The 18,885-nt window shown below is 36.7% G+C and overlaps 1 protein-coding gene across 3 annotated transcripts in view; it reads right to left on the bottom strand.

Annotated features, from left to right (window-relative positions):
* atad2b (ATPase family AAA domain containing 2B) overlaps nucleotides 1-18,885 on the bottom strand; it is an 80,485-nt gene that overhangs the window by 58,277 nt on the left and 3,323 nt on the right. For 2 of the 3 annotated variants that reach the window (XM_036581749.1, XM_036581751.1), the window contains exons 3-19: nucleotides 17,800-17,831; nucleotides 17,377-17,524; nucleotides 14,559-14,655; nucleotides 13,833-13,959; nucleotides 13,091-13,240; nucleotides 12,913-12,988; nucleotides 12,554-12,655; nucleotides 11,918-12,029; nucleotides 11,647-11,762; nucleotides 11,335-11,509; nucleotides 11,031-11,119; nucleotides 10,744-10,903; nucleotides 8,403-8,493; nucleotides 7,888-8,199; nucleotides 6,606-6,750; nucleotides 4,602-4,791; nucleotides 3,043-3,228 (exon numbers count right to left, since the gene is read on the bottom strand). In XM_036581749.1, coding sequence (XP_036437642.1) covers nucleotides 3,043-3,228; nucleotides 4,602-4,791; nucleotides 6,606-6,750; nucleotides 7,888-8,199; nucleotides 8,403-8,493; nucleotides 10,744-10,903; nucleotides 11,031-11,119; nucleotides 11,335-11,509; nucleotides 11,647-11,762; nucleotides 11,918-12,029; nucleotides 12,554-12,655; nucleotides 12,913-12,988; nucleotides 13,091-13,240; nucleotides 13,833-13,959; nucleotides 14,559-14,655; nucleotides 17,377-17,524; nucleotides 17,800-17,831 — 2,308 coding nt within the window. The remainder of the gene's footprint in view (nucleotides 1-3,042; nucleotides 3,229-4,601; nucleotides 4,792-6,605; nucleotides 6,751-7,887; nucleotides 8,200-8,402; nucleotides 8,494-10,743; nucleotides 10,904-11,030; nucleotides 11,120-11,334; nucleotides 11,510-11,646; nucleotides 11,763-11,917; nucleotides 12,030-12,553; nucleotides 12,656-12,912; nucleotides 12,989-13,090; nucleotides 13,241-13,832; nucleotides 13,960-14,558; nucleotides 14,656-17,376; nucleotides 17,525-17,799; nucleotides 17,832-18,885) is intronic. The other variant, XM_036581750.1, reaches the window with a different exon arrangement.

The following is an 18,885-nucleotide window of genomic DNA, read 5'->3' as shown; positions in this document are numbered from 1 at the left end:
AAAAACAAACACAAAGAGAGAGAAGAGGGGAATAGTGTCATTACTATGTGTCAGTAGCAGATGAAGAAGAAGGATGAAACTTAATAAAGAAGGAGGACATCAGAGTAAAAGAATGGGCCTATTGATATTGGGGCTTCTTAGCCAAGTGGGCAAAGAGAGAGTCCACAGGCAGACAGAAATAAGAAGATGGAAGGGAAATAAAAGAGAAGTTTAAGGAACAGGATAGACAAGATCTAGCTGTTACTGACCTTGGCTAAACCTTGTATTTTGTATTCTTGTGCACTATTTGTCTTCCTGTACCAACCTGAACCAGCAGTGGTTGCCTTACCAGTATGGATTTTAACTGTTAACCACTGTTTGATTTAGCACCAATAAGGCCAAGGTCATTTAAAAGGGTTCATTTTAAAGTTGTAGCAGGCTTAAAGGCTGACATATACACATTAATAAATGTTCAACGAAATGAAAACATGAAAGCCTCATTTACTCCAGGATAGCACCAGAGCATCAGATCAAATCAAATAACATTACAGGCTGTGTTAAAAATAAAAATAAAAAAAAAGACATAATTAAAGGCAGTTTGCTTAGAGACCTGAGGTCAAAATATCAACTTCTTGAATATCAAAGCAGAATGCAGACCATTAGTCTAGTTCACCAGTTGAAAATATGCCTTGAGTTATAAAGGTCACCCACTAAAGTAGGCGTCAGGGACCAGGCAACATATGTGGGGAGAAGACATCTTTTTAATGCAGTTCATTCATGTTCTCATATATTCAGTATCCCACCTGAATAGTGACTCAGTAGTTTTCAAAACAAAATGGATCAACCCGAAGCAATCTACTGCCCCCTGCCACCCAATCAACAGAAAATCAGCAAATGAAAACGGCAACCAAAAATTGTAAGGATGAATTTTCATTTGCACCAGTGTGGCACAAAATGAATCTAAAATGCAATGTACAATGAAGTTGTTGGATCATGTGATGTATATTATAATTTACAACTGCATATCTGTATATCAAAAATACATTTATGTAAGAAATATGCAATGTGCAGTGGGTAAAGACTGAAAATGAGTTTGTTTTTGCTGTGTAATTAATTTAAAAATATGAAACTATTTTTCAAGTTTATTCAAAAGTATTTATCATTTGATGATTATTACCAAATGTATTCATTTATTATCTGTTTAATATCATTAGGTTTATTCAGCAGTAGACAACAGTCAAGCGAACATCCTGTTTACCCAATATGCTTTCACACTGTTTGTTGATTAAAAGCAGCATCAATTAATCTTTTCTTTAATTGTTTAACCTGCAGACTTATTATTCAGTTATTAATCGTCACATATTATATTATTCAGTAATTACTCTGACTCCACAATGTAAGTTATATAGTTAGGAGACTGAGGAATTGGAGGACACGTATGCGTCCTTGCAGGGTTAAGTAAACAGCAAAAAAGACAAAATTACAAAATCACTATTCACTATTCACAACACAAACATATTATATGCATTGTGAGGCTGTTACAAAAACAGCCTGGAAAAAAGTGATATCTTAAAAAGCACTTTGTGTTGTGGTGCAGATTTGTTCTGATTAACATGACAGTAATCATCTCTGTCTGACACATTTTATAGAATGCTTGTCTTCTGGTATTTTTATAGGCCAGGGGTTAACAATGGCATAGCTGTTTAAGTGAATAAATCAAAAAGTAAACGTTGCTCTCAAACTACGCAAATAAGTCTATGCTGTGAAATGTTGCACTCTAGCAGAGTGTGGGTAATATAATTTGAGCTGTTCCATTATCACTTTGTGATTTGTTAATCGTGAAAAGTCATATCGCGATGACGATTAAAATACAGTTCACTGAGCAGCTTTAATTGAAAATCAATTAATTTCAAAATGAAGGACTGACAAAGTTGGTTAATTATCACAACTATCGTGTCCAGCAGCATGGATGAAATCAAAAGTATGCCCAAACACATTTATCTCATTTCACAGTCGTCTTGAGTGTGAGATTCCAGCAGTGACGGGGATGCCAAGCTTGGCTGGAGCAGCATGTTTTTCTAAGACAGACTCTGAGTGAAGTAAATTTTAACTTAATTTGGCACTTTGTTTTTAAATCTTCTGTCAAAACAGATCTAGTTTCCAGAATAATGTAGCATGACGAAAGGAAAACTAAACTAACCTTACAGGAGCTTATAGCACAGAACAGATACAGCATTAAAAATGCAACGGTCCCTAAATAAATATAAGCGCAACACTGTGGAAATAAACTTATTTCAAGGAATCAAATAGGTTAATATACTCATGGGCTACAAGAATACAGAAGCTTGTATAAAATATGAAACACGTTAAAATACCAATTGCTATTACCAGTATGTACATCAATGCAGTCTGACATTGATGAACTATGTCAAAGTATGTTCATTTAATGCTGACACCTCTTTAATCGCAATCTGATCCCAAATAATCAGGAATGCAGCCAATCCAAGAATATTTCAGTAGATCAGGCATTGGCAATATTAAGTGCAATCCAGTTACTGGTGACGTGAAGTGCATTTGTAGAATTTTAACAAGAGAACTCAATGTCTGGAACTCTTTTACAGTGGAATATGAAGACCTGTAATATCTGTAGTGGCAGTGTTTCAACTGTGCTTGAGGTAACTACAATTTGTCCAAAACAAACAGATAAAATACAAGTGTGTGGCTATTACACTTCAAATCTGCCTTCTGCCACTTCAAACTGAAAGAAAATAACAGAAAAAATTCCAATTTTCCAGCAGCCTAGCATCTTAACTAAATTATGTAGCACATTTAAAAGATCTATCTATCTAAAGCACAATGAAAAAGACTGGAGCAGTAATACCCAATAATCAACTTTCATTAAAGTACAAAGGGCAAACCTTGATCGGAAAAGAAATAATTTATAAAATGTATAATTTGTAAAAATTATCTGAAATAAGACTAATAGTAATCCCATTTCTTAACTTCATTAATTCATGACACTAAAGACTAGACAAGTTAGATAGATGAGATTAACTTTCTCACCTCCTCAGGGAGCTGCTGGTAGATGCTCTCTGCCGTGGCGAGGATGAGGACTGGTGTGAAGGAGGGAACGTCCTGTAGAAGCGTGAGGAAGGTGCTCTTCACTGTGTCACTGATGGCTTCCCACCAGTCACTGATGTGGGGCATGTAGATTACACTGGGCACGCTCCGCCGTGCCTCCCGAAACACCTGGAGTCAGCACACGCACAAACATACACAATCCTCTCAGTTACTGTTAACACAAACATGAGTCTGTGCTATTCTTACACTGTTGCTATGGTGCCCTTGCTAATCAGATATCTAATATTTTGTCTACTAGTACCCTGTTAGACTACAATCTCAGTGATACATATTCAGTCAGGGATAGAAATTTCTCAGTATCAGTACCAACATTATCATCACAAAAACTTTTTAAACATTAACCCGTGAGTTTTAAAGCTTGGCATGTGTTGATATGAAAACGTATTATCACAATAACTACCTAACCTAATATAACAATATCATCACAATATTGTGCTAAGCAGGAAAGCACTAATGTATTAAGAAAATATGTATGATTTATGCAAATTATTACTCTAAAAGAAAATTTTGTTTTGTCTTATAAAGTTCACACTTGTTTATCTCACTATTTTTTTTAATAGATGTAATACACAACTGTGAAGTAGACATATCAACATTCAGATTAGGCATTATCCCTAAAAATTGAATAAAATTGACTAGCTTTGGCACATAATCCCACACAAACAATATAAATAAGTTTCAGATGAAGAAACTAATTACGAAAAGAAGAAAAACATAAAATATGCGCCATTAGTAACTGACTCATTAGCGCCATCTTGTAAATTGAGGTAAAATTACATTTTGATAATTTGTTAGTTTTATAGGCTTCACATTAAAAAATTAATTAATTAATGTCAACATTTAAGCCTCTGTGTGCTGATACCATTTTTACCAATTTTAAGCCCCATAAATATGTATAAACATGCAACAAAAATCAACTTGTTTGACTAAAATGCAGTGATGGTATTGTAAAGTGTCTGTAATAACAATATTGTGTGTTGAATACTGTGGTATATCTCATTAATAAATATCAGCAAATATCTTTTCGAAGAGATATGATTTTCAGGCAAAGATGTTATAATGCTTAATTCTCGTCAAGCTACAATGACTGTGCCATTCATGAAGAGATCTGTTTTAAGTTGGGATCATAAGTATTCACAGTTCATGAAAATGACAACTCCTGCAAAGCATTTTTGGTCTAAACAAATGATTTGCTGGCTTAACATGAACGTATGACAATCTTTTCAGCTAAAGGATAAAGAATAAAGGTTTGATACTTGAGATGGTAAAATGGGACTACAACTCTAATCAACACGTTTCTGTAGACAGACATTTTAAAAGCATGATTATTTACTTCCTAAAGCAACACATTTAATAGTCTATAAAATATTGAAACACTACATCGCCGTCATAAAAAAGAGCGATAAACAGCTTGCTAATAAAATGCACAGCTTAACCTGAAAAATTGAGAGCAAAACCTAGAAGGAAGCATGAGTGTTTACCTGAGCACAGGACTCCTCCGGGGTCTTGGCACTGACTGAGTAGAGGGTGGGCAGGTCGAGGCGGTGCACAGTGAACTTGTCAAGGTGATGCAGCAGGGCAGGAGCCAGGTGCGTGCTCTGGCCTGAACCCTGAGGCCCTGTTAGAAGCAGCCGCGGCCGGTACGAGGTGGGCTGCTGGTAGGCAGACCTGCTTAATAAAAAAATATATTAAAAAAATACATACATATACTAACTTGCAGTCTGCATTGTTGCTTCTCTCTCGCTCTCTCTCTCTCTCTCTCTCTCTACACACACACGCACGCACGCACGCACACACACACACATACACATTATATATATATATATATATATATATATATATATATACACACATACATAGCATCACAGAGAAAGGAGCAGCTGACTATACATAGGGCTGTATGGCAGATTGCAATAGTTCCAATCTCTGGCCATTTGTCCTGTAAGTTCATGATTACATGTCTGACAAGCAGTTTCATTTCCTTGGTCAGGCCTACTAACCGAAAAGTTATGGCTATTTAAATGGAGTCAATCAAGGTTAGAAATTTGCAGCTTACTGTTAAGGAGTGGACACACTCCAGTGCAGATGCTGACATAGTGCAGATAAAACCTGCTACAGACTTGGATACATTCTGCTGAGATGTTAGGTACAAAGTTGCCACATCATTAAAGAATAGAGGGAGTTTTTGACAATGCAAGTTTGAAATAACTGCTTAGAGAGTAAAATAATTCATGGGGAATAAACTCCATAATGTTAAATTCTTTACGGGAAATGCCAGAACTAAAAGAGAACTACGAGGAAGTCCAGGTCACAGGCTGGAGGCGGCTGCATCAGTCAAAGCATCCACTTGCACCTCCATAACATTCAATTGAAAAAGACGCTGACAGGAAGAATCAGAAAAAAATGGTGTACTGCTGTGAGGGTAATGGCCAAATTCCATGCTTCCATGATCCTTTTTTTGCTTTTTTTCTTTAGTGAACACAAGACATCTAAAATGAGTTCAATGAACTATACAAACACCAGCAAAACAAATTTGTCACAAACAGTACATCAATATCTAAAGGTCACAAACATCTTATTAGAAAAATTGCGCTCACCAGTTAATGCCTAACACATTACACAGAGTTTAGTCAACCTGTTAAAAAAAAGGTAGTCAGCAAAACGTGTCTATATCAACGAGAACTTCTCCTTCTCTCTTTGGCTTGTGCTAGGCTGACTATATTAAGCCGTTATTCTGAAAAAGGCCAATAGAGGGCAGCAAAATCACTTAAATTTGACATGGAAAAGATACACTGAAGACACTCAAGTTAGGCTTTTATGACCAGAAGTGGGCAGTAACAAGTTATGTTTACCAAGTTACACGTGCCCAAGTAAAATTTTGATGAACCTACATTTTGCTGAGTATTTTTTAAAACTAAAACATAGTTCAGTTCTGCTGAAGTATATTTGGGAGGAAAATAATCCATATTTGACGCAAGTACATATTAAGCACTCGTATTTTGCTCCTCATTCCTTTTTTTCAGTTTACTTTTTCCTGTTGTGTTGGTTAAGCTTCTTCATAGTCCACAATTCACTAGATGCATAAAATGAATCCAGACAGGTTGAAATGTCTACTGTATTGATTTCATCCCTTGGTAAACTTTTCATGGAAGCCTTTTAAGCCTTTTTTATAGCGTTACTAAAGCATTTTCTTCATTTTATGCATTCTAGTTGACTTGTGAACTGGGCAGGTGAACTACTGAAAGAATGCTTCCAGAACTAAGAAACGCATATTCCAGACATTTTGAGGCAACTGGCAGCATTTTAACCAAATATATCTGTGGAATATAACCAGACTAGTATCATTAAGCAGCATCAGCAGATACTTTAGTAAGGAAAACTGTATTAGCTCTGAAACAGTAGTACTGATGCATCTCTATTCAAAAACAGATACAGACAAATTGTTAGTTAACGATGAGTGGAGTGTATCTGTGCCTGTAACTCACGTGGTAAAATGTAGGAAGGGTTTGTGCGCTGTGGAGGAGTCTGTTTTCTTTGGGGATCCTGGCTTAGCATCGTAAATGGACTGAGCACCAGCCCCTTCCTCACCCTCGCTGTAAGAGTCCTCCTCAAGCAGCTGATTGTCAGTGTCTATGGAACATTGGCGAAACCAAAAAATTGTCATTATTAAAAAAATTTTACTGTTGGAACAGCTGTAACATGCCTAGACTTATTTCTCCATTAAATCTACAGCAATACAAATCTGAGCAGAGAAAATTGAAGACATTAGTCTAATCGGAAAGTACAGTATGTTACAGCATTTCTATTAAGACATATGCCACATTCATTAGTCTGACACAACCTATTTAAAACTTCTTCCTCTAAACTAGCATTTATGTACTGAAGTAATTGCTTCAGAGAAAAAAAACTCCCGGCTTATTAGAGCTATAAGTCAGTCTATGAGTTATTTGAGATGGAGAGAGCAGTCCAGCAAATTGAAGTCATTAAAAGGAGCGGGAGACGTATTCCCTGCAGAAATATGGAGCAAAAATTAAATCACTGTGTGTAATCTACTGAAACTAGCTGGTGTAACAAGGTTTGGGAAGTTCATGAAAATGGACTGAGAATGTACAATGATAGGCTAGGACAGCATACTATCTTTTCTGAATTAAAAGATATGTAATGTTTCATCGTTTCTATGTTTCAAGAACACCTTTTTGACAAACAATTAATACTTTGTTAACAAAACAGTCTCACCAAGCTGGACAAAGAATACATCTCCACAAACCAATAGAATACTGTGGTAAAAACTTCTTTGGTTAAACAAGATATCAATAAACGTGTTTGTTGTGGGCAAGTTGCCTTAATTAAAAAATATTCTTGAAATATGAAAAAAAAAAATCTATAACTCTGTTTCCTGAAATAAATCAGAATAGAGAGGAACGGGCAGCGGCCTGTTTAATGAGGGGCTGAAGTCACTGTCCCACTTTGCCGTCACCCATTGAACCTCTCGGAACGTTAATCCAAACGTAACTTTTATAATGACACCAGCATTGAAAAATGGCATACTTTTTTTTTTTATTAAATACATTTTTCACACTTTTCCTTTATCGATAAAGCAACTTTTTACTTCTGGCTTTTCCATTCAGGTTTTTTAACACACACTTTCAAAATGGAGGTGGATGGAAAACGCTGAATGGTTAACTTCCATTCTTTTGACCTGCAAATAAATACATTTTCCCTAGTAGTAAACAGAAGCCCAGCTACTGACAGCCCAAACTGTCGTACCGTATGTGGGTTCCCTGTGTGGGAGCTCTGCATGGGGGAAGACTCGAAGCAGACAGTCGAGTGCATGGGCCAGTGATCGCTCCAGCAGAGGCTGCAACGTGCAGGACAGCGCTCGTCCCGGTGGGGCCAGGGCTCTTTGAGCTGCAGGGACAATGGAGCGCAAGGCACGGCCAAAGTCCTGCGGCCCAAGCTCGATGGAGCCCACGTCCAGCTTGTAGCGCTGACTGCTGTGGTAGATTTGAGGATAGCGCCGCCGCAACGCTGCCAGCGCAGCCTCCGTACAAAGTGCTTTGATATCGGCCCCGCAGTAGCCTAGAAAAAGACTCAACATGAGTGAGAAGATCCATTACGTAACTTCTAACTTAAATAAATGTACTTAATTAAATAAGATTAGTTAAATAATATATTAAATAATTACTTGCATCTTTCATTAACTTACACATAAGCAACTATCAGCTAAAAATACTTCGAAGAAAACCATGAGATCTGATTCTAGAAATTACAATGAGTCTTACCGACACATTTTTCTGCCAACTCATCCACGAAGGGCTCGGTCAGCCTTGGGCTCCAATCCCTGGTGTGGATTTTTAAAATGTGCTTTCGGGCCTGTAAACGAGAATACATAACAAACATATTACGAAAAACAAGACAACTCAAAACAGCTTAACGCATTTAGAAGTCTTCAGAACAAATTTGAAAATTATGAGTTTTAATATGGAGATCTGCATACTGCACTCCAACAGAAAATTGCAATGATTTGTCCCACTCCCGCCTGCAACTGAAATGTTTTGGCCCATTCCCGCCCACACAGTTCTGTCAAGGCGAACTGCCATCCAGTCTCTGACATAGTTTATTCACGAATACATTACTCTCTGCTGAAATAACACAGCAGTCACGGTCATCAGGCTCACTGTGAAGTTACTTCACCAAACACCATTTATTCTAAGTAAACAAAAAGCAGGAATTAAATCACAGAATGGTTATTTTTGATGTTTTGCAGTCCGTCAGATTGAAGGCTCAGCCGTCTCTGTAACCTACAAGAATCTGTATGTTGTTCATGTGATCAGTTGCTTTACAACTCCTCATTCATTTTAATTGCTTTACTGTTGTCCTTTTATATTGTTTATATATATGATTTAAGGTTCGTTCTACCATTCTACTACCAGTGCGCTTGCTCCCGCACGCAACACTGAAAATTACTCCCGTGCCGCAAGATATCGTGGCAGTGCAGACCTCTAAATTAATAATCAAGTCTCCTGCTGTGAAGGCAAATTACAGAGGCATTCAGACAAACGTGCAGGGCAGTAGTGGCCACACTCACAAATCTCATTGATCCAAAGAGTGGAGAGTAACAACACTCACAGAACAAAATGCTCTTTTTTGGAGTAAAGTAAATTAGTAGTATAAACTTTAGAACTGGTCATTTGCAAAATAAAGTCTGACGCCACTCAGCCAATCGAAGCCACCTCTTAGCTTTCCTTCTTCTGTCAAGCGAAGGAAAAACTCCTCACAACAAATCTGAAGTGAGAACTGCAGAATTTATTCAGATAAATTAGGCTATGAGAACTGCAAAATGTTACTGAGGAGCTTGTAATTCACATATGCTGTTTTTATTTAATTTCTAAAGCTGGAATTAAACTGTATGGAGCACCACACGGGCCCATCCCCTACAATTTCTTTCCATTTCATTTTTTTCTCTGAGGTCCATTTATGACATTTATGTGGGTTTCTAGACCAAAAACAGACGTAATTCATTTTTACATGACCATTTTCCAAATTCCCTTCATCTGTTACAATTACACAAGATACTTTTGTTACTTTGTCTACAAGACTGTAAGACTATATATGTAAAATGCCTCTGTTCTGATTGGCTGTTCTGTATTGTGCCTCATTTAAAAAGCAGTATGGCGCTGAAATACTAAATATAAATTCATAACGGGGGAGATAAACTGCTGTAGGCATAAACTGACTGCTTGGACTAGGGAGTCAATTGTAGGTTTCTGAAACTTATCAGTGTTTACATAATACATCAAACTGTTGTATTTCAAAGAAGCTACAAAAATGTTCTCGCTTTTGTGATACTTAGTGATAAATAACGTCATATAACAATGTAAAGATCAGTAAACTAACCAGGTTAGCTTTTCACAACTTAGCTGCTGACTATAAACTTGATAAATCAGTCAGGTTAAACTGGACTGTACAGTGCTTGCATTAGTGATAAAACATATTCTGTGTCAAGTTAAATAATAACTCAACACTCTACAGCACGAGCCATTATTTGCATTGTTTCACAGGTTTGATAAAAGACATGATGCACAGGATGATGAGTTCTCTTCAGCACAGATCAGCTCCAGTGTTAGCTTTAGCATTAGCTCATCTGAAAGGGCCACTTTCCTAGCTTGAACTTTCCCTTATTAGACATGAAAATCTCACATGGCTTAAAGATTTCCCTGGTTTGATTGATGTAAATATGATTTTCAGAATCACTTTTTGCTTTAATTTGACCTACATTTACACTGTCCTGTCAGGCCAGTTTAATTTTGAATATTTTTTTAAATATATATTCCTCTGTGTGTGTCTTTTCCTTTGTGCTGTAAAAGTATTTAGTAAGTTAGTAAGTGGTACAGGTACTATTGGAAGGCCTGGACTAAATGTTTGAAAGACAGAGTGACAGTAACTAAGGGTGGGTCAGAATTTTGCAAATGATAAATTAGCTCTGAGAAATCAGCTGAAATCATCAACTCAAGATATGGGCAGTTTATAAAAAAAAAACTCTAGAATCACAGGGAGATTTGTCTGTCCCAAAGCAAAAGACACAGGTTACATCTATTAGCATTATTCAGAGTATTTAGGTACCTTTTTGTCTGGCAGGTTGAACAGAAATTCCCGGTCAAAGCGGCCAGGCCTCCTGAGTGCAGGGTCGATAGAGTCAAGTCTGTTTGTAGCACCAATGACCACTATCTCCCCTCGACTGTCCAAACCATCCATTAAAGCCAGCAACGTGGAAACTATGGAGCTTGAAAAAAATAAAGAAGTAAAAAGCGATAAAAATATGATCCAAAACAATGTTTTTAAAATGTTTTTGACAGTCAAATTTTCAGATTTCTAATAAAATATCAGGCAATGAATTCAAATTAAATTACCTGTGGATCTGATCCTGTCTGCTAGAACGAACAGGTGCAAGGCCATCAATTTCATCAAAAAAGATGATAGAAGGTCTCATGAGGTATGCCTACAAGTAGATGTGGAGAGTATTACCACACTGATCAGCCACAAGTGACATTACAAATGAGTCTGGGTAAGACAAAGGGCATTTTTAAAGCATTTAACCCTGTTTCACTTATTTAGTGTGCTTTCCCCTACATATTCTTCAAACAGTCACAAACACAACAAATCTGAGTCATGAGTTTGTTTATAACCAACACATCACAGGTTTAACTGGCTAACCTGGTCAAAGAGAAGGCGGAGCTGCCTTTCTGACTCCCCCACCCACTTGCTGAGGCAGTCAGCACCCTTGCGCATAAAGAAGGACACTTTCCTGTCCCCCTGACTGCACTCATTAGCCAGTGCCCGCGCCACCAAAGTCTTTCCTGTCCCTGGAGGCCCATAGAACAGGCAACCCCTGCAGAAGAAGGAAGTTTTTGTAAAATGCTTTGAACTCATCAGTAATGTCTCAGCCTGCTGTAATGCTAAATACAGCTATAAACACATGAAAATAAAGGTTCTCTGATGTCAACTTTAAAAACATATATGCATCACCTTGGAGGCTGGATCTTGAACTTCTCAAACACTTCAGGATAAAGAAGAGGAAAGACAACCATCTCCTTGAGAGACTTAATATGATCTGCAAGCCCCCCAACACTGTCAAATTTTACCTGGATTAAAGAGGTGAAAGACACTGTTAGAGAGTCTGCACAGCACAGATTCAGTGGCAAATCGGTCTTCTCTTTAACAACAGAATCCTTAGTAATACACTGAATGCATATGCATTTAGTTACATTTCTAAGCACACAAGAGTTCTAAGACTTACAGAGGTGTCCAGATTCATAGGGTCCACATCCGCTAAACTAGCACCAACTTTCACCCGATCACGAAGCACTCCACTGGCCAGGTCCTCCGCTCGCAAATTCATTGGTAGACACCTGTCATACAAACAGTCTTCTCATTACATAAGAATAGGCTGGTCTTGTATTTTCTTTCCCTCGATGACTCAATGATGAAGCCAACCTGAGAATTTTCTGTTTAACTGATGACTAATGAAAGAGGGTTAATCAGCATTAGGCCTGTGCCGGAAAACAGGACCCTTTTATTCGTGTAACAGCATGGACATCACATCACCTATCACGCTCAAACTTTAGCTATGTTCATGTGTGGGATAACTAGTGTCTTTAAATAGTTTGCATTAATAAATCATTAAATTAATAATTTTACACTGACAGTGAGTGAGATGCAGTCAATGGAGGCTGTTTTGGCGATAACGTGGTTAACCGTCAACTGGCACAGGCCTAATCAGCACCATAGGCAGTCACATGGATAGTTCATGTGCATAACTATAAAACTGATTATTTTAAAACATTTTGATACACATTTGCATTACTATGATTAAAAACCTTCAAGTCAACTAAACCCTCAAAGTGCAGGGTCTAAGTGAAAAGTTTAAGATTACCTGTTTCGAGCACGTGTCATGCTTTTACTTTTTCTCCGCTCAAAACGCTCCTCGTCCGATGAGGACGTTGTATCACTACTGTGGATGGCATGCTTCTTTATTCTGATTCAAAACATTACAGGAAACAAAAAATGAAAACTTGTATTTTATATATATATATATATATTATATATATATATATATATATATATATATATATATATATATAAAAGTGTTATATATAAAACCCATAGCAGAGATAAATGGGTCCAGATAAGATGCTATATGTTTATAATTCAAAATCTAAACTTTTTGCTACATTACAAATTATAAGATAATGTTAATTCCACAAAAAGTTGATAATTGAGGTTGTTACACACCTAATATGGCTTCTTCTTGCAGGGGACCTGTGTGTATCAAACAATGTGTTCTTGCTTTGTTTCCTGTTCACTGGCTCTGCAAGAGGACATAAATACATAGAAAGATACATTTGCAAAATAGTAATAAATATTAATACAGGCCCCTTAAATAACTTCAACAGCAACTGAGGATTAATACCTATGGGTGGTGCTTCATATCGCTGCACAGTTTTGCGCTGCCTGAGGTTGTAAGGTCTGTCATTCTCCTCTCCTGCTTCCTCTGCTTCATCTCCTTCATCATCTTCATCATCCTCCCCGTCATCATCCTCATCTCCCTCCTCATGTGATTCTGAAAACATGAGGGAGGATTTTTCAAAGAAAGGAAATGATTAGTGAATAATAATAATTAAGTCATATACCTTTGGAATTATTGAGGTATTTAAATATTTTCAGTTTACATCCCATTTACAAGAACTGAGCACTGTAGATTCTAATGCCTCTGCAATAGGGCTTAATGGCAAAATAAGCCAAATTCAATTATAAACATGTTATTATCTCCCAAATAACCCCTAAATTGCTGAGCACACAGAAACAACAGAAACAACCCAGCTGTCTGTCAAATTTCAGACAGTTCAGAGTTCTATTTGATAAATGAAAACAACTACTGTCATGCACAAGTTAATGATGCATTGTCAGCCATTTCCATGCAAAAACACTGAAAACAGAGTTTTCAAAAGTCTCCACCCTGGAAGGGTGTCTTCATGTGGGTGGGAGGCCAAAACACAGAGAAAAAAAAAATGTTTTCACAAACATCCGGATAAGTGTGGATAGACCTTTAGCTTCCAGTCGGCCATTTTAGGACTGCAAAAATAATAAAATTCATCTAAGACTATGTGCAACAGTGATTTTTGCTGATGGGAAATTAAATGTTAAGAACATACCCTCAGTCCCTTCCTCCTCTTCAGGTGCCTCGGATTTGCTGATGACTTTATGGTGAGTCTGCATTCCAAACGTATTCCTCCTCATTGCTTTCCGTCTCTTCACACGGGAATACATGTCCATGTTTTCCTGTTAAATCAAGGAAGATGAAAGAAAAGTCAAATACAGCTGGACTAAGAAAACAATACTATTGCCATACTGATTAAATTTAACATCCCAATACTTTTGAACATACCACTATATCATGTTATGAAGCGATATGTTTAGGTTTTGTGGTAATAAAGTCAATGGACAGATGCTATCCGAGTACTATTACTCTATGCCATAAGAAAATCCCTACATAATTCATAATTGTGTTGATTGGACTTTTTTTATTCTATTTTTTATGTACTTGAAACAAAAATAAATAAATAAATGAACAGTTGGCAACAGGAACATTTGTACTTTATGGACATTATTTCATAGACATAATGCTCACTTTCTATCAAATATCTAGCTAAAATATCACAAAAGCCCAGTTTTCTGGAACTGGATTAAGCTTAGTCTTGGACTAAAGGCTATACCAGTTCAGATAATATATTGTCCAGAACTATTATTTCCCCTAAAAAGTTCTGCATTAGATGCCAATAAAGCAGCATACTGCAACATGCAATAAAATACAAGAAATCTCTTCTTTTCTAGTGAAAAATCAGGGTGAAGTTGGGATGCTATTCTAAGCCAGCACTCACCAGTTCTGTGTCAGTCCACATCCGTAGCCGCTCCACTTCCCGATTCTGTCGTATGCTGCTGATGTTGTCCATCTCCTGAAGCACTGCTTCTGCCGTACTAACAACAGGGAAAACAATGGGGTCCCAAAAGTCAATCACACAAAACAACTCAACTCAAACAGAATGCTGAACAAACCTGTAGTTCAAATGTGGAAAAACATGATTTATTTTTGTATTTTTTATTGTTCTGTTGTTAGCACAGCATCTTATATAGATAGATACACAGATAGAGAGATAGATAAGATACATACACACTCATTAAATCAATACAAAATACAGATCATTGAGTACTAACGCATTAACATTGCCCACTGCAGCCCAAAAATCTCCTCTACCGTTTCCAACTCCAGCAGGTCTCCTCTCTCCAATACAGTCAAGCCATCTGTCTTATACCACCAGCTTGCTATCTCAACCATAAAGCCACGCTGGGAGACCTTAGTCAGTTTATCGCTATGCTTACATCATTGAGATTTTTTGTGTTCACTATCACTTGAGTTCTGTTAATCTGATCACACTGCAACCTTAACACCTTCAGTTCGGTAACATGTTAAAAACACTTAAGCATAGCGATTATAACTCTGCTCTTTGCCTTTACAGATAAGTGGAAGATTTATCTAGTTACACTTAACGTTATTCAAAGCAGCTCCTGAAATGAGCAGGCTAGCAGTTCATCTTGAACTAAGAGAACAGCAAACACCTGTAGAGAACCAAGTACCAGCACTGACCAACTGGCTTTGAATGAAGAGCAGCCTGCCTTTAAAAGCACCTGCTACATTAACAGCTACATAAAAAGCATTTTTAGAGAATACTCAAAAAATGGCTCATTAACTCAACATAATTTGCAGTCCATTTAGTAAATACACACACTACTGGCCAGAATTGCTTCAAATATCTGAAATGAATGTTTTTAAAAACATGAAAGCAATTTGACTGCCTATTAGTGTATAAAGTGATTCCTAAACGCTAGTCCTTCACAACTTTACAGGATTTATAGAACTGGTAGAACGATCGGAAGCTGTAAATAAAACTGTTTTTAGTGAGTCCAAACCAGAGCAGTAGACGATTCTAAAATGACTTTGAAAGCTGTATATCATCAGGAATCAGATCTAATGAAATAAAGACACAATTCACTGTTTTTTTTTTTTTTTAAATGGGGATCAAATCTTGAGGCAGATTACATAACTATTAATGCACATAGATCATGCATACATAATTTCTTCTTGTTCACAGAATTCTTGCAATACTGAATAAAACAACTAAAAGTGCATTTCGGAAAATAGCTTGTAATCATTAAATCCACAAGGTGAAAGTCATTAAAGAAATATGCCACGAGAGACCATGGGTTACTGTGATTTTATCACAGGGAAGGGCGTTTTTTGGCATGACGCGAAGCCCTGTGATAAAATCACAGTAATCCACTGCCTCGTGGGTTAACGCTTTTATAACACAGCAGCCAACATAAAATATATTAAAATACACAATGTTTTAAAATTATATATATATATATATATATATATATATATATATATATATATATATATATATATATATATATAGTAATATAGTTATTATTAATAAAAATCAACATGAACAAGTATTCCGCCAAGAAATGTAGTTTCTTAAGAGTAGAGTATCGTTGCTAAGCAACCACTGACCGCTGAATGAGGAGAAGAATGTTCGGTCGCCAATTGCTGTAAACTAAATGTAAATGTTTTCTGTATCTGCCATATCTGCATCTGCACTGTGCAGTGGTTATGAGGTCTTCTGGCTTATTCCTCAATATAAATCTAATGTAGTTCATGCATAATTTTGGGATGTCTTGCTTGAGCAGCCTGCTTCAAGTCATGCTACAGTATTTCAATGTGACAAGGTCAGGACATTTCAAAATATTCATAAAAATACTACTAATAGATGTCACTGTCAAGTTGTGTGACCCAACCTTGAGTTTTAAGTCACAAAAAGAAGCCCTAATATTCTGCTGTAGAATCTCCTGGTATAACCTGGAATTTGTTGGTCCTTCAATGGCTGTAACAATTCAGGTTATAAGGGAGCAAAGCAGCCCCACACCATTACACTCCCACCACCATGCTTCACACTGTTTTCTCCCAAAATAACATGCTGCGATAAATGTAAATGCAATAGTAATTTTCATGAACATCACTCTTGTTCAGTGATTTTTTTAAAGCAGACTGCTGATCTGGAACATCGGCAGGTAGAGGAGATGCTTAAAGATCTCTAGCTATTACTCTAAGGTTACTGACTGAGAATTCTACAGCACTGACCTTAGCAGTAGCTTAATTTCATTAATTTGTAAACTATATTCTTTACTGCACACTGAAGAAGGACCACTTCATTAGAAACCCTCTTTCAACCCTTTTCAGTCTTATGAGCCTCTACAGTTTTTTGTTTTTTTAGAGGGCCTCTGTAAGGGCTCTAACGTGAAGAACAGGTGACCATATTTGTGTGTATTCTTTTAATATGGCAGATAACCAAAAACATGCTTGAAACGCCTGAAACTCTTACGCTGTTTTACAAACATCATTGTCTTAGAGATTCACATACATTTTCTGTCAATAAGCTTGACAATTTAAATAATAATTTGTTTGTTAAATACAACTGTTCTAATATCTCATAATAAGTTGTACGAAGATCAGATCCTCTTTTTACAGCATTTTTATGCACCTTTTTAAGACCTTTTTCTATTATTCCTGCAAAACTCCATATAATTCCAACGCCTCCAAGAGCTTCAGAACTGTAGAATCTTGAATAAACGTATTACCTGTTGACTAGTTGGTCGAACAGAAGGCTCTGGTTGAGGTGCTCAAACCGGCTCTTCCTAGAGCGACAGCTCCTCTTTAGCTCAACATGGCCGTTTACGTGAGCGTCGTCCCCATCTGTACTGTCATCTCCCCGCAGAGTCATTCGCCCTACAAGTATATAATAAAATAAAATTATTACAAATATGACAAACAAAGAACACCACAGATAGTAAAAAAGCATTGTAAAATGCCACTATGTAAAATGCAATTCCATCCACTTTATCTCTGACAAATAAATGTAGTAAAGGGAAAATAGTGCCCAGTTAAAAGGTCCAGCGCTCTGAAGCAGTTTATTTTAACAACAACCCACATTTACATTTTAGGAGCATAAAACAGAACACCAGCTATCTACATAAACTAACAATAAAAAAGTAATATCTTACTGTGTCCATTTTGCAAGGCTCCAGTGGACAACCTGAAACACATAAAAAAACAACATAAAATAAGGCTGCATAACTATTAAATAAACTGTGTTCAAGTATTTTAACTCAGTGAAATAGTTTAACTTTTTGACATTCAACAACTGTTTTAGAGACAGTATGTTAGCAAATCCAAACTGGATTACAAATAAATTCCACCATCACTGAACTATTCCATCTATACCGTCAATCTTCATCCACCATGACTATTATGACTATTATTACTAAACCAGTGAACCACTCATCACAGTATCTTTTGCCAATCCGTGCAAATTCTTTTCAGGCCAATTTATTAAAAGTAAAATTCAGCCCTAACAGAAGTCCACTGAGTTCTCTAATGTTAAGATACAGTTATGGCTTCAGGCTATGTCAAAACCCCAAACAGCACCTTTTTGTTTACAGATGCGTTTCAGCATGTATGCTTTACAATGATTGTAACTGTTTAAACTATAAACATGGTTATAGCAATGTTAAGCGGACTGGTAGATGGACAATGGCAAACAAAACATTTCATATTTTTCCCAGAGGAGCCGCAATGGAAAATTCTAAAGTAGAAGCAAAGTACAACAAAACCTGAGTTTCAATATAATCACAACCATAGACATACTGAAAAACATCTGCCTGTTTTCAAAACACTTTATAGATGAAATCAATGAATAATACAGCTGTATGGAAATGTTTGGGCAAACTGGTGATTTTTAAAGTGAAAAAAAATAAACACAACCTCTGCAGCAAACTGTTTTTTTTTTTACAAAATCTACAAACGTTACTGTACAGTTACATTATATTTGATAACATTAAAATAAGAAAAAATAAAATAGTAATTCTGGTCTGTGCAAAAGTTTGGAGACTTTACTAAGTCATTACTTTGTAACACCAAACACCACCTCTGACAGATATCATAGCTTGTGAATGCTATTTGCAGCCAGCTCTTTCTATTCTTGTTTAAGAAATTTTCACCCACTCTTCCTTGAACAACGATTCTAGCTATGCGATATTCTTGGGCCATCCTGCATGCATGGCATGTTTCAGATCTACCCACAGTTAAGA

This window comes from Colossoma macropomum, unplaced genomic scaffold (assembly GCF_904425465.1).
Source record: "Colossoma macropomum unplaced genomic scaffold, Colossoma_macropomum, whole genome shotgun sequence".
NCBI lineage: Eukaryota > Metazoa > Chordata > Actinopteri > Characiformes > Serrasalmidae > Colossoma > Colossoma macropomum.
The sequence above is the reverse complement of the archived record's forward strand: the minus strand, read 5'-3'. Positions and strand labels throughout refer to the sequence as shown.